The 15,360-nt window shown below is 49.0% G+C and overlaps 1 protein-coding gene across 5 annotated transcripts in view; it reads left to right on the forward strand.

The window, feature by feature from the left end:
- IGF1R (insulin like growth factor 1 receptor) overlaps nt 1–14,800 on the forward strand; it is a 302,878-nt gene extending 288,078 nt beyond the window's left edge. For all 5 annotated transcript variants that reach the window (XM_072797447.1, XM_072797464.1, XM_072797485.1 and 2 more), the window contains exon 21: nt 7,090–14,800. In XM_072797447.1, the coding sequence (XP_072653548.1) occupies nt 7,090–7,471 (382 nt within the window). In that variant the 3' untranslated portion in view covers nt 7,472–14,800. The remainder of the gene's footprint in view (nt 1–7,089) is intronic.
- The last annotated feature ends 560 nt before the right edge of the window (nt 14,801–15,360 follow it).

Consider the following 15,360-nt stretch of genomic DNA (forward strand, 5'->3'; position numbering starts at 1 on the left):
CTTAACAAAAACAAGCTTCTTGTTCCTGAGATTTGTCCAATCCTGGCAGAGCGTTCCCGATGCCCCCCGCCCCCTGTCAGCAGAGGTCAGAGGGCCTCACTGTCTGTCAGAGGAGGGTGTGAAGGTGTTCTTTCTGTGGTTGGGCCACTGGGTCCCAGAGGGTGGAAGGGAGGCTACCACTAGTAGTACCTCAGGACCAATTCAGGGATTTTCCACAAGTGCTTCTCAGGATGTCTTTGGCTTCACGTGAGGAAGATCCCCGAGGAGTTGTCAAGCTGTGTCTATGTCTGTGTCTGTGTGGAGGAGCCCTGGATCTGCTACCTACCTGTATGCCCCAGGCCTCCAGTGCGCACTGCCTCAGGCTAGGCCTCAGGGTGTTGGGCTGGTTTGCAAATGAGTCAGATGCATGTCAGGTGGCTAGCAGGGAAACTGAGGCCTCAACCCTCATGAAAGCTTTTCTTGTCAGAATCTCTCAGCAGTTTCCTCAGGTCAGGAATCCAGACACAGGTATGCTGGCCCCCTTGTTCAGTCTCATCAGATTGACATCTGACGTAGGCTGGGGCCTCCCTCATCTGAGGCTCTGGGCCTCCCTCTTACCTGCCCTCCAGGTGGTCAGCAGGATTCAGCCCCGTGGCTGCAGGATGGGGGTCCTCCCAAAGAATGGGTCTTCTCTCCCTGGAGCAGCTTACTTCTTCAGAGCCAGCAAAAGAACCTGTCTCTTTGGGGTATTTACCATTAGTTTTTGCTGACTAAGCCATATCTACCCAAGATGATCTCCCTTTTGGGTAACTCAGAGGCAACTGATGAGAAAACTAACAGAATGAAATCCCATCATCTTCCTTAGTCCAACCCACATCTGGTTGAGGGGCTGCACAGGGCATTTACCTCAGAAGCAAGGATCTTGGGGAGCATCTTAGGGTCTGACGACCACAGCTTGGGAAGCAGAAACCAATGTCCGTCAACAAACCAAGGTTGTGTGTTTTTCCCAAAACACCCTGTCATGACCCGAAGCTGAATTCCCAAGCTCCATGTAGATATGGGAGGCTTTGTTCCCATGGCTCTGACTGTGCAGCTGTGGGGCCCGCAGGCTGGAGGAGACTTGGTACAGCACCCCGCACTTCTGGAGTGCATTAGCTGAGCCCTGTACTCTGTAACTGCTGCTTCTGAATGTTTGCTCAGCTGAAACCTGTTCTGTCCCCTGGACAGCTTGCATGGAGTTAAGAAGACCCAAGATCACTGTAGGGAAGGCAGCATCCCTTCACCTCTGCGTCCATTTTGGGGGCAGGGGAATCCATTGGTCATCTGAGTAGGGCCTAGAGTAGGAAATTTGCATGGTCCTAGACATGGGGCATAGAGTAGGCCCATGAGTGACAGGAAGCTCCACTTTTCCGGGGGGGGCGGGCAGGGCAGTGCACATGGGATGCGGGGGGGTAGCTGAGACAGGTGGGGAGACAGTGAGTTTTCCCAGATCCCTCCAGAACCTTCCCAATTAGCTTCTTTAGACTTCAGGACCCAGAAATGGAAGAGACCCAGTTAGCTTCTTTAGACTTCAGGACCCAAAGATGGAAGAGCCTCAAAAGGTCATTTAGTAAAACAAACAAACAAAAAGGCAGTGCATTTTCTTGCCTAGCATGGAAACGCTCCCTCTCCTGGCCTGTACCAGTTTTTTACTGCAGTTCAACATTATCCCAAACCTAATAGTTAAAAACAACAAGAAGCATTTACCATCCCACAAAGTTTCTGAAGACTGGGAACCCAAGAACAGCTTGCTGGATGGCTCCGGCTCAGTCTCTCAGCCAGGGCTACAGTCAGCAGAAGGCTTGACTGGGGCTGAGACCCCCTTTCAAGGTGGCCCACTCATGTGGCCAAGTGCCATGCAACTGACTTCTAGAGCAGGGCTCAGCAAACTTTTCCTCTAGAAGGGCAGGGAGGAAATATTTTCAGCTCCAGGGGCCTATACAGTCACAGTGACAGCTACTCACCCCTGTTCTAGTGCAAAAGCAATCACAGTTACCACTTGAATGAGCATGGCTATGGCCCAATAAGACTTGATTTGGGGATCCGGAAATTGGAATTTCCCATAATTTTCATGTCACAAAATATTACTGTTATTTTTATTTTTTTTCAACCATTTATAAATGTAAAAACCATTCTTAGGTCGTAGGCTTTACAAAATCAGACGATAGGCTAGATTTGGGCCATGGGCCTGTAGCTTGCCTACCCTGCCCAAGAGTAAATGATTCCAGAGCAGAGCAGAGCAGAAGCCCCAATGTCCTTTATGGCCTGATCAGAAGCAGCCCTCCTGATGTGAGAGGAGATTGCAGGGAGCCTACCAGGAGGTGGGGATCACTGTGGGGGCTGGTTACCATACCCCACTGACTCCCAGATTCCCTCACAGGTGACTGTTCTCTCTGAACAGTATGTATTCTTGTCAGCCCATCATAAGAAAAATCTTCCTTCTGAGCAAAAATCTAACTAATGGAGCATGAGGAGTGATGCCCATTGAATTTGCATCCAAGTGTCTGGAGTGCCAGAATAGAGGTTGTAGCTGGAATCCGTGGTGTTGTAGTAGCTTAGAAATAGTCTGAGAAAGCCGGTGTGTGTTTCATTCATGTGGCTTGGGGGTGATGAGAGGAGAAGTATTGTTTTTGAGCTTTATCTTTGACTTAGAAAAATGTTGGCCTCTGAAAAACTTGCAGGACTCCTAAAGTTGATCTACCTTCTGGTGCCTGGAGTTTTGATATTAATTTAATATGCCTGGGAAGCAGCCCCCCTGCCATGGGAAAGGCAGTATACTTCCTGTTCCCAGCATTGAGTGACAAGGAAATTCACACGGAGAGGTTACCGTCAGATATTAAATGTTTAATTCACAAGGCATTTCTGCTTTGTCATCCAGAACCCCTGTGGCAAATTGTTCTCCCTTCTGAGAAAATAACAAAATGAAAGGAACTTAGTTGATTGTATAGGGAGTGTCTGTTGTGTCCTGAGTTTATTGATGAGTTTAGGTAAAGAAGAAGTGCTCTGGGAGAGGAGTTCTTTTGTTATAGGTGATGAAAGAATGGATTCCTGTTTCTCCCAGAGGAGAAGAGAGTCACCGAGCTCTTGGGAGTTGCCCAAAAGCCCTGCTGGGCCTCCAGGTGGGAGAGAAACCACTTGGGTGGTGTGGCTCCAGGGGTCTGAACGAGCACCACCGCACCGGGAGGGTAATGTGGGGGCGCGGCGTGCAGTGGCCGCTGAAGGTCCTCAGCTCAGCATCCTTATCTTGGCGATGCCCACAAGCAGGGGAAGTGGGCACCCGGGAGTGCCCAGTAATCCCCATGCCTTCAACAGCACAGTGCACTTAGGCTTTAGAGGAAAGGCTCCATGGTCCAGAGCCACAGAGAATCCAGGCTTGCGAGTCTAAACACCAAACTCAATCTGAATTAATTTAACAAGTGGCATGAGATCAGATTTGGCTTGTGGTTCGCTGGTGGTTCCACATTTCAAATTGACAACAGAGCCCATCTTATGACTCTGTACTTAGACCATGAATGCCCTTGAGTCCCTGTGGCTACGTGCTGACTGTGGACATCCCAGAAACGGGACTATAAGGCACAGCCCCAGCTGTCACAAGTCCGGCGGCAGAAGGACTGGATTCTAATGCTTCAGGATAAAGCTAGAGCAAAGACCTGTATGGGTTCATAAGCCAAGAGGCCAGATCATTTTGCAATGTCACATGTCCAGACCCTGGCCAGGGTGGGCCTCAGTATCCGGTGCTCAGGAAGGAATTTGAACTTCTTGCCTTGAGAGTCACCCATAGATGAGTCTGAAACAGATTCAGTAGTCTCTGGGGGGGTGGGGGTGGGGGTTGGGGGGGGTTGCAGTTTTCTTTTTTTTTTTTTTTTTTCCCTTTTTAAGATTTTATTTGAGGGAGAGAGAGTACAGCAGGGGAGAGGGGCAGAGAGAGAGGGAGAAGCAGACTCCCTACTGAGCATCCCATGACCCAGAGATCATGACCTGAGCCGAAGGCTGAGTCACCCAGGCACCCCTGCTTTGTGGTTTTCAAACATGCTTTTTCCTGTTGCTGACTAAAGCTCCCTCATCCCTCATCCCTAGTAATCCTGTGCTGGTTTTGTGGGAATCGGGTACTTGAATAGAATCCAGTCAGGAATGGCCGTTCCTGCCTGGCTAACCTTGCGACCATGGGCTGTCCCGTGGTACCTGGGCCCTGCATTTGATATGGGTCCAAAGGCAGAGTGGCCTGGGGTGAGGGGTCAGGCAGGCCTGCTGTCGCACTGCCAACCTCAGCAGAGAAGTGGCTCATGAGACAGTCAGGCAGAGTAGGGGCACACCAAGCCCCTTGGGGGCTTTCTGGAATCTGGTCTTTGTTGGGACAGTGGCCACATGGACCAAGGTTGGGCCGCCTCTCACACCTTGGCTTCTGCTCCCAGCCTGTGCGCATGACAATAGGGCCGAGTAGGGTGGCAATCCAGAGGCCCCTCTGTGTGCAGGTTGGGAGGGGGTGGGCCTCACACTGCCCCTGGGATTCTTCCCCCCCCACCCCCCCATCTCCGTGAATTGGCTTTACCAGCTTCCCCACAGGGCAGGGCAGCAAGTAGCTCCAAGTGAGGGGCCTGCGCACCCCCCCTCCGCCCCCACAAGGGGGCATCCGGGAAAGAGCTGCACTGCCTCAACAGAGCGACCTAGTTGTAAAACGTGCTTTTTTTTTTAAAGGGGAGTTTAATCAGCCCATAAATCCTTCTAGAGTCTACTGGAAAGTTTTCTTGTGGAGATAGTGTAAACAAGGTTCTCAAATCCTACAGAGTAAAAAAGGCTTCCTTTTATGGGCAGCCCTGGAAGGGCTGTGACTCGAGTGGTTTGAGAAAGGCATCACATGGCCCATGTGTTGATGTCACGCCAGTCGCTCCCTGGCTGGTGGCACCTCTAGCACCCCCTCCCCCCACCCCACCCCTTACCACAGCCACCCTGAGCCAGGGCACCTCACATGTTCTTGGCCCTGGCTGCGCTGCTACTCAGGGATGAGTCAGTCAGCGGGAGAGGAAATCACAGCTGAGCCATGGAGAGGAGTTTCCTGTATTTATGGCCCGATTTATTTTTTGGTGGGGGGGTGGGCAGGGGTCCTAGGCAGTGATGGGGGGTCAGGGAAGGCTTGTTGGCCATCTGCCCCCAGGCAGGAGCTGCCTGCTTATCAGTGCAAATCCCCTACAGCACTTGTGACAGAAGGAGAGGAACCCTTTTCCTAGGAGGACTGCCTTTGCCTTTGTTGAGGTGGAGAAAATGCCTCTTTTCCTGAGGCAGGTGGTGTTTAAAGCACAACCCTACTCTTTCCCTGAGAACTCCATCCCACTCCGCCCTCACTGTTTTGGGGACCTCGGACAACTTTTTTAATGTTTTGGTGCTTCCACTGCTTCATCTACGAAGTGGGGATATATTATAAGGTGCCTACTTCTCAACTTGTGAAGATTAAAAGTAGTTCACGGCGTAAACCCTGCCTGCCAGCCCATGGATGCACCCAGTGGATGCACCGACCGAAGCATAGCCCTGCCCTGGGACTGGTGGCATGGCCAAGGTGCAGGTGGTTTTGTTGGAAGGGGGAAAGTCTAGTCAGCCTTCATATTTTGTCCAGATCTTTTTCTGCTAGAGCACAGTGGCCAATGTTTTTGGTAAAGGGCCATGCAGCGAATACTTTGGGCTTGTAGGCCAAACGGTCTGTGTTCCAACCACTCAACTAGAACTTGTCTCTTGAAAGCAGCCTGGACATATGTAAACAAGTGGGCATGGCTGTCCCAATAAAACGTGATTTATAGGAACAGGCAGCAGCACAAGCAGAAAGCCTTGCTCCTGTTCCCACCCTCCTTCAAGGTCACCTACTCTGCCCTCCACCACCTGACCCCTTCCCCCCAGGTCTTTCAAGGTAGTTAGTTAGCTTAGAAGCTTTCCCTGCAGGCTGGTTTCTGTGTCCCACAGGGCTTCTCCCCTGGGCCAGACATAAGCTAGCGGTCAGTCTAACAGGAAGCGAGAAGCCAATTTGGGGTGTTCTGTGCTTCTTAAAAATGGGGAGTTCCATTTAGCCATTTTTATTAAAAAACATCTCTCTAGCTAGAATCTCTCAAACAAAATGGAGAATAGAATTTTCGGGCGAGAACGGCAGTAGAAGGGCAGGTTCTTTTGTTTGAAGATCACAGGAGAAGAGCCACTGGCCAGTTCCTCCTCAGAACCATGGCCTCGTCCAGCTCTGTGGCCAGCCTGGATGTTTGTGCCATCACCCTCCTTTTTGCTCCCCAGGTCTCCTAAGCTGGGTCTCTCTGTCCTGTGGTTCAGTAAGAAGCACCCCTTCCTCCCCTGGCCACCCCTGGCTCAGGGCCTGAGGCCTCCAGCTCTCCAGTGGGGAGCTCCGTCCCACTGCCAGGACTTGGTGGTGGTCCACTTGACTCTGAGGGCTTCTCAGAGGTTGGCAGCCCTGGTGCCATCATGCCCAGCGGATGAGACCCAGCCTGGACATCACGCTGTGTCTCCGCCTGCCCCTTTCTTGGGGCGGGGGAGGGCGGATCTCCTGCACAGGTTGGCCCTCCCTGCCTGGTGGGGTCCTGACTGCAGGTCTTCCCTGGGACTGTCACTCAATTCAGTGCAGCCTGGGGCTATGTAGGGTTTTTGTTTTTCTTTTTTAAGATTTATTTGTTTTAGAGAGAGTGGCAGGAGGGCCAGAGGAAGAAAGAGTGTCGGGCAGACTCCCCTGTTGGGTGCAGAACCCGATGCGGGGCTCGATCACAGGACCCTGAGATCACGACTGGAGCCGAAACCCGGCCACCCCCGCCCCCTATGTCTTAGAGCTCTCACCATACAGATTGCGTGTGGCCCTGGATCTGTCCTTTCTTGGAAAACGAGAGTTTAGGTTTCGTCTCACAGAGGGCCCGGGTCCCAGGGGGAAGTGAGAGCAGATGGGAGAAGTGGAAGGCTGCTCGCTCGGGCCACCAGGAGGGAGAGGCAGAGGCTCCGAGCTGCCGTGCCATCGGGGTGCCCAAGTCCGGGGGGACCGCAGCGAACAGTCCGTTCGCAGCCCGGCCCATCTCCTGTCTGTGTGCACCATAGGTTTGAGCTGATGCGCATGTGCTGGCAGTACAACCCCAAGATGAGGCCTTCCTTCCTGGAGATCATCAGCAGCATCAAGGACGAGATGGAGCCCGGCTTCCGGGAGGTCTCCTTCTACTACAGCGAGGAGAACAAGCCGCCCGAGCCGGAGGAGCTGGACCTGGAGCCGGAGAACATGGAGAGTGTCCCCCTGGACCCGTCGGCCTCCTCGTCGTCCCTGCCTCTGCCTGACAGACTCTCAGGACACAAGGCCGAGAACGGCCCAGGCCCTGGCGTGCTGGTCCTGCGAGCCAGCTTCGATGAGAGACAGCCTTACGCGCACATGAACGGGGGCCGCAAGAACGAGCGGGCCTTGCCTCTGCCCCAGTCTTCGACCTGCTGATCCCTGGAGCCCGAATCCCGTGCAGACAGTAACGTGTGTGCACGCGGGGCGGCGGGTGGGGGGGAGTTCTAACAATCTAGCCACAGCCTCCTGTACCTCAGTGGATCTTCAGAACTGCCAATGCTGCCCGCGGGAGACGGCTTCTCTGCAGTAAACACGTTTGGGATGTTCCTTTTTTCAATATGCAAGCAGCTTTTTATTTCCCTACCCAAACCCTTAACTGACATGGGCCTTCAAGAACCTTAACGACAACACTTAATAGCAACAGAACACTCGAGAATCGAGTCTCCTCACTCCCCGTCTCTTCTCAGACCTGTCTCCCTCCCTCCCTCTCACATTTCTCTTTCTCTCTCACCTTTCTCTTTCTTTATGCTTCAAAATGGAAAAACCTTTGCCGCAAGTCCATCTGGGACGCCCTTTTGATCAGAGTAAGGAACTAACTGGCTGTCCCTCCCCGCGGCCCCACGTCACCCTGGACACACCTGCCTGTCACCGTAGGTCTTTATAAACATACACACACATGAACACATTGAGACGGATTTTTTTTAACTGTATCTCTCACCTTTTTAGGAACATACAAAATTGAAAAAGGGTCATCGTTCATTCAAGGTTGTTACCATTTTAATGCTGCCAAATTCTGCCAAATCCTTGACTTCCTCCCTCCCAGCCCCGCACCAATTCCCTTGTTCCCAGAGGCATGGGGCCAGCATGGCATCTAGTCTGCCTGCTGAGGCTGCAGTCCATCCGATCACCCCTGGTGTTCCTCTCCAGTCTTACATTCACGCAGGTCTAGTTGCTCCTGACTAGGTTAATATTGGGGAGAAGTGGGCAGATGGGGAGCTTCTCTCCATGAAGCCTAGGAGAGGCCGAAGCCTCCTACCCCGCACCCGCCCGCCAGCCCCCAGCAATTCTGGAGGAAACAGGCCCTGTGGAGAGTCTGGCAGACAGGCTTGAAGGGGAGGTCACGCACGTGCCAGTCTCCTGTCCCCCACCCCTCAACCCCAGCCCCCACTCCCGGCCCCCCAGGATGCAGACGGGAAGGAGTTTCCAGGGACTCAGCCCAACTGTTGGTGCAGGTTTGCAAGGAAAGAAATTCAAACACCACCACAACAGTAAGAAGAAAAGCAGTAAACAGATTCAAGCATTCTAAGCTTTGTTGACATTCTCTCTGTTACTAGGACTTCTTCATGGGTCTTACAGTTCTATGTTAGACCATGAAACATTTGCATACACATCGTCTTTAATGTCACTTTTATAACTTTTTTACGGTTCAGATATTCATCTATACGTCTGTACAGAAAAAAAAAAGCTGCTATTTTTTTTGTCCTTTATCTTTGTGGATTTAATCTATGAAAACCTTCAGGTCTACCCTTCTTCCCTTTCTGCTCACTCCAAGAAACTTCTTATGCTTTGTACTAGCGTGCGTGACTTTCTTCCTCTCTTCCCAGTAACCAATACTTCTATAACATAATTTGCCATGAACTGTTTGATGCCTTTTTATAAACACTCCCTCCCCTCCCCGCTCCCTCTACCCGTTAGCTCCGTTCTAACCCATAGGCTCTGTGGGCACGAGGCTGGCGCAGGAAGCAGGCTGGGGGTGGTGGGCGCCCCCCCAGTGGGAAGGCCCCCCCCACTCCTCAGCCTGCTCCCACACAGCGCTGGAGTCTGTTACAGTGCAAGACATGATACAAACTCAGGTCAGAAAAAAAAAAGGTTAAATATTTCGCACATCCTTGTTCAGTGTTTCAAGTCACCGTTGTTGGAAAGTCTCACCTTCTCTTGCCCTCACCTTTGTTTCGGTTGTGACACACATATATCTATTTTTTTAATTCTTGGGTACAACAGCAGTTTTAGCTGCAGACACTAGGCATCTGGATTACTAGTTTTTGGGGTTTGGGGTTGTTTTTTTTTTTTTCATTTTTTTAAAATGGATATTTAATCCTTCCCATCCCACGAAAAAGAGCTGCTGAGTCCAAGGGTGCAGTGGAGCAGGGCTTCCGCCACCACCCTCCTGACCAACCTACCTGTCTTTAGAACCAGAAAATCCCCAGGCACCTCCTTGGCACTGCAGGGGGCGCAGGGTGTGCAGGGGCAGCCGCCTCCTCCAGGCTGTCAACCAGCCTCCCACTGCCCCCCATGTCCGTGGCCAGAGGGCTGGGTCGGGGTGAGCGCAGAGCCGCAGTGGCTGGGGAGCCCCTCTGCTCGCTCCCAGGGGACCAGGGCCCCAGCCTGGCCTGCTTTTCCTTGGCCAGGAATCCAAGTCTTCGGGGGCCTGGGGGTCTTGTTTTGTTTAGTTTTTAGCACTTCTCACCAGAGTGATGACAGCGCACAAGTTGCTTCTGGGATGGAAATGTTTAAATTATGAGTAAGAACAAAGCTAAAATATGAGGATTACTAGTTGTGACTGGAGATTAAACACGAGAAAGCAAGTGCATAGTGCGTTTCTGCTTGTCTGGAGCTTCAGTCCTACAATATTCTCTAGCCTCTGTTCCATAGTTTTTTCCCTTAAAAAAAAATGAGAAAAAAGAAAAAAGTTAATTAAGAAGGTATTATATGTAGGAGTTTTCTTTTAATTTATTTTGTGATATCAGTTTCAATCACTGTAAAGAAGCCCCATTATGAATTTAAATACTGAGAAAAGGGTTTTGTGTGTATGTGTGTAAGACAGGACAGTTTTTGGGTTTTTTGGGTTTTGTTTTTGGGTTTTTGTTTTGTTTTTCAAACATTTATCTACCTCACTCTTATTTTTTATATGTGTATATATACAAAAGAATACATCTCACATTTCTCAGCACCTGACAATATGCCGTTGATACTGGTAACCTCATCTACACCACAGGCCACACACACCAGGCGAGGCAGGGAGAGGCCAGGCTGTATTCCTGGGTCGAAGCAACACTAATACACCTCTCCACTTATGTCAGACAGCTTGCCTTTTTCTGGGATATCTCGTTTTGTGTTGCTTTTGTTCTTCTCCTAACTTGGTTTCCTAAGAGGTTGTGAGGTGTTAGGATTTCCTTCCTCTCGGCCTGGTGTGTTGGGGGTGGGGGGGCGGGGCGGGCTGCACTCTGCTGTCTGCTGGGAGGTGAGCAGAGGGCCAGAGCATGCAGTGGGGGAGGGGTGCTGCTGCTTGGCAGTCCCAGGCCGGCTGTCTTTAAACCAGCCTCTGTGCAGATTGAATGACAAACAGATTCTGTCATTGGAAGAGCACTCACTTCCTTGGTTTTGAGCACTGGAAGTACTGAGGGGGGCAGGCAGGCAGTTTCTGGGTTAGGATCATACCTGGCAAGGTGCCACGGTGGCGTGGCCCAGGCCTGCTCCAGGTGGGGACAGGATGTCATTGCGCTGGGTCCATCTTATGGTGCAGCCACGTCAGTACTCTTGAGAGCTCAGTCCGCCAGGCCTCCTGCTGGAGAATGCAGAGGTTCCTGATCTGCTAGCCAGTCCCATTCAGGATGTACAGAGAAGACAAGTCCCCCTCTCTCCAGATTGTTCATCCACTTCACCCTCACCTCCTCCTCCCCCAGGGGAAAACAGAGACCAAACCTCCAGGCTGGATAGGGGGGGCCGGTGGTCGGCGCCCAGCCTCCTGCTGGGGTGGTGTGCGACCCGCCGGAGCTGTGCCTTCATCCCGTCCTCCTGCTGCTCACAGGGGTGGACGGCACATGTCCCAATTCCAGCAGCTGCTCTCACAGGCACTGGTGACTCTATCTGGGAAACATGGTGGGGGTTTTCCCAAAGTGTGGATGGCTCCTTTCAGTTCCAGTACTGCAGTGAAGCTCAGGAGCACTCTTCCTCCTGCGAGAACACTATGCTCTCTTCCCAAGGCCCCTGGCATCTTAAGGTCACTGAGAAATACTGTTGGATCAGGGTTTTCTTCTTCCACACTGTAGATGACCCCTTGGAATAGTGGCCGCTCCTCTTTTGCACATACCTACCGGTTTCCACAACTGGATTTCTACAGATCATTCAGCTGGTTATAAGGGTTTTGTTTAAACTGTCCGAGTTGTTGGTGTCCTCTTGTTTTTGTCTTCTGTAGGTGGTTTTTCTTTAAGTAGAAAGAAAACATTAATAGTGTAGTGCCCATCATAACCAATGCTTCAGAAACACTTAAATAAAAAAAAATTTTTTTGCTTGTGTGATGGTGCAGTCATTTTACTGGACCAAACCACCCACCTTGACTATCCCAAGGCATCATCTATCCACAGTTCTAGCCTAATTTTATGCTGATTTTCCAATCTCTTCTTGATTTTTCTCTTTTGTACGCTCCAAATAATCTAATCAAGCTGAGTTGTGGCATTTTTCCATGCAACCTTCTTCTGACAGCGGCTCACACTGCTTGAAGTGACGTGAACCACTGAGGCACATCATTGAATTGATGTGAGCGTTAAAACATTAGCACACACGGCCCTTCCCTGAGGCAGCAGGAGCTGGTGTATTCTGGAGACACTGTCGAACTTCAGCTGTGTGACACCCAGACTACCCCAGCTCTCTCTTTATGGGATGTCATGACATTTGACACACAATTGGGATGTGCTTCCTCCTTGGAAGATAGAAGACCGTGTTCTTGGACAACACTGGCCTCTCCTTCCAGCATGTTTCTTGTGACTTGGGACAACATTTCAATGGTAGGAAAAGTGGCTTGGTAAAATTGGGGAAAAAAAAAAAAAAGTGGCTATTGTGGAACTACCCAACGGCAAAATGCTTAGCAGTTGCGGCGTGCTGTGGTTGGGATAACAGATTTACAAGCCAAATATGATGCCAAACTCTAGGCCGGCTTGTTCCACCAAAGCCCCTTTCTCAGCAGCTCACCTCCATTGGCAGGTGGCTGCACATATGATGCAGGCTGCTGTTGCATCCTGTTGCTGGAAAGATCACACTAGCTCAGATCGGTGAGGAGTCTAGGATGCTTGGTCCCAGGTCCTCAGCTGTTACTGCTGGGTCTTCCTTGGGGGGGCTGGTGTCAAAGGCAACTCCTTTCCAAAACATAGGCCCCCCCTCCTGTTGACAGTAAAGCTCCACAGTATGCCTTGGCCCATTCCAGCAGTCCCACTAATGTATTTAAGGTCTGGGGTTTGTTCTTTTGTTACTGTTACTTTTGTGTTTGTTGGCTGTTTTTTTGTTTTTTGTTTTTTAAATTTCCTGGGCTAAGCAGCATTGGGAGATACGGACCAGATCCACTCTCTAAGCACCGGTTATGAAAGTCAACCTTTCTTATTCCCCTCTGACTAGTCGGTGGTACAAATGAGAATTTCAAGAGAGGATGTTGTTTAGATTGAACCTCTGTTGCCAGAGATGCTGAAGATACAGACCTTAGGCCTCCAGCTTACATGACTCGTTCACTTCAAGAAAAAGCAGACTGAACACTCTTTGACAGTGGGATGATGAGGCAGTAGGAAACCACTGTTAACAGGGTCATGACATGACATGAAGCCAAGAATGGCAAGCAGAAGGGTATGGGGTTGGGAAGAAGTGTGGGCCATGTTTTGAACTTGATGGTTTCTGAAGGTATCAGACCACATCAAGTCTCAACAGTCATCCATGGGCATTTGGTTTCAACAAAGAAACTGACATCCTCCTTTGGAAACTGTTGTTGCAGAGTTCAGTGAAATCGTTCAAAGAACTCGAACTGCATTGCACCCGTCAGTTGTCAGTTCTGAGGCATGACGTTAGGGTTTTGTTTTATTTTGTTTATGCAAGAACATAATCACTCATCTGTATGTCCACGTTTGTGTGTGTCCACATCTTTCTGGTAAACATTGTTCTAATTAGTCACTCATTAGCGTTTTCAATAGGGCTCTTAAGTCCAGTAGATTACGGGTAGTCAGTTGACGAAGATCTGGTTTACAAGAACTAATTAAATGTTTCATTGCATTTTTGTAAGAACATAGAATAATTTTATAAAATGTTTGTAGTTTATAATTGCTGAAAATAATTTAAAGACACTTTTTTTTCTGTGTGTGCAAATATGTGTTTGTGATCCATTTTTTTAGGACACCTGTTTACTAGCTAGCTTTACAATATGCCAAAAAAAAAAAAAAAAAAAAAAAAAAAGGATTTTTCCCTGACCCAGGCCGTGGTTCACCCTCTTTTCCCCCATGCTTTGTGCCCTAGTTTATAACAAAGGAATGATGATTTAAGAAGTAGTTCTGTATCTTCAGTATCTTGGTCTTCCAGAACCCTCTGGTTGGGATCATCTTTGGTCATTTCCCTTTGGAGTGTAGCTACTTTAACAGAGAGAACCTCATTGGCCAAGGACACAGCAAAGGTGTTGCAGCTCAGCAGTGCGTTTGGCACTCCTGAGTATCTGGTTTGGTTGGTTTGGTGGTTCCCATTGTCGTGCAATGCCCAGAGAGGGAAGGACTTGATGGCACAACTAATGGTTTCACAGTGATCACAGCATACATACAGACTTATCACATGAATGATGGTAATTCTGGTGCACACAGGCCGTTTGCTTACATGCCTCATATTGTGATTAGCGCTTTGTTATAACAAGGAAGAGACCCTATTTATTTTATTTAAGGCAGAACACTGAAGACACATTTTTCTAGTCCAAAACAAGTCCTTTTCAATAAAAACTACACACATGAAAATGTGTTTCAGTTGGACTCCATTTCCTCTAACTCCCAATGGATTATTGGCCATGTCTACACTTCTCCACAAAAATCTCTATCATTAGAAACATCTGGATGCTTTGCACTACATGGGAGAAAGGTCCAGAAACATTTTTGTTTTCAACTGTTCAGTCAGATGTTTGGCGTTGCATAGACACATCCACAGGTGGAATAGATGCTTGGCAAAAACACCTGTCTGCTTTCTAAGCCAGTGAGGTTGAGGTGAGAGGTTTGCCAGAGTATGTCTACCTCTGGGACAAAAAAACAAAAAAACAAAAAAAACAAAAAAAACAAAAATCAAACCAGAAGGCGCAATGGAATGGATGCATCGCAAATAATGCATTTTCTGAGTTTTCTTGTTTAAAAAACGTTTTTTAAAAAAGTAAAAAAAAAAAAAAAGTAATAACATGGCCAATTTGTTACATAAAATGACTTTCTGTGTATAAATTATTCCTAAAAAAAAAAATTCCTGTTTATATAAAAAAAAATCAGTAGATGAAAAAAATTTCAAAATGTTTTTGTATATTCTGTTGTAAGAATTTATTCCTGTTACTGCGATATACTCTGGATTCTTTACATTATGGGAAAAAAAAAGAAACTTTATCTATTTTGAATGGCTGAAGCTAAGGCAACTTTAGTTTCTCTTACTCTGCTTTTTTCTAGTAGTTAAAGTACTACATGGTTTAAGTTAAATAAAAGAATTCTGTATGCATTTTTGGTCTCTGATTTCGTTCCTCTCCCTTTCTGGAAGGATCACCACGCTTCTGAGGCAGGGAAGCTGAGCTACGTGTGGCATGTGTGTTCACACATGTCGCTTGGAGGTGTTCTGTGTGAAGGCTTTGCTTTATTTCTGACAGCTGAACCTTCTCAGCATGCAAATTGCTGGGGAAGACAAGGAAGCTATTCTGTTTCTCACTCCATTAAATCAGCTAGAAGAAAATCTGAATACATAAAATATAGAAATCTGTTTTTGACTGATTTGGAGACTTTTCCTCTATCTTCCACTGACAAGTCAGGCCAGGGCAGGTTTGCTGTAGGTGACTCTGGGACAAAGGACTTAAACTTCACATTTCCTGTCCTGGCTGGTACCTCACAGCCACCATACCTACTCAGGACGCAGGGGAGAAGTAAGCAAGCACACAGAGGACGTGGCTCGCTGGAGGTGTTCAGAAGGTTACCTTCTAGCTGATGATCTTGGCCTGTCCCCGGGCCTCTACCATCCAGGCATCTTTTTTTTTCCCCCAGGGGAAATGGCCATAGTAAAAAATGTGA

This window comes from Canis lupus, chromosome 2, assembly GCF_048164855.1.
Source record: "Canis lupus baileyi chromosome 2, mCanLup2.hap1, whole genome shotgun sequence".
Lineage (NCBI taxonomy): Eukaryota > Metazoa > Chordata > Mammalia > Carnivora > Canidae > Canis > Canis lupus.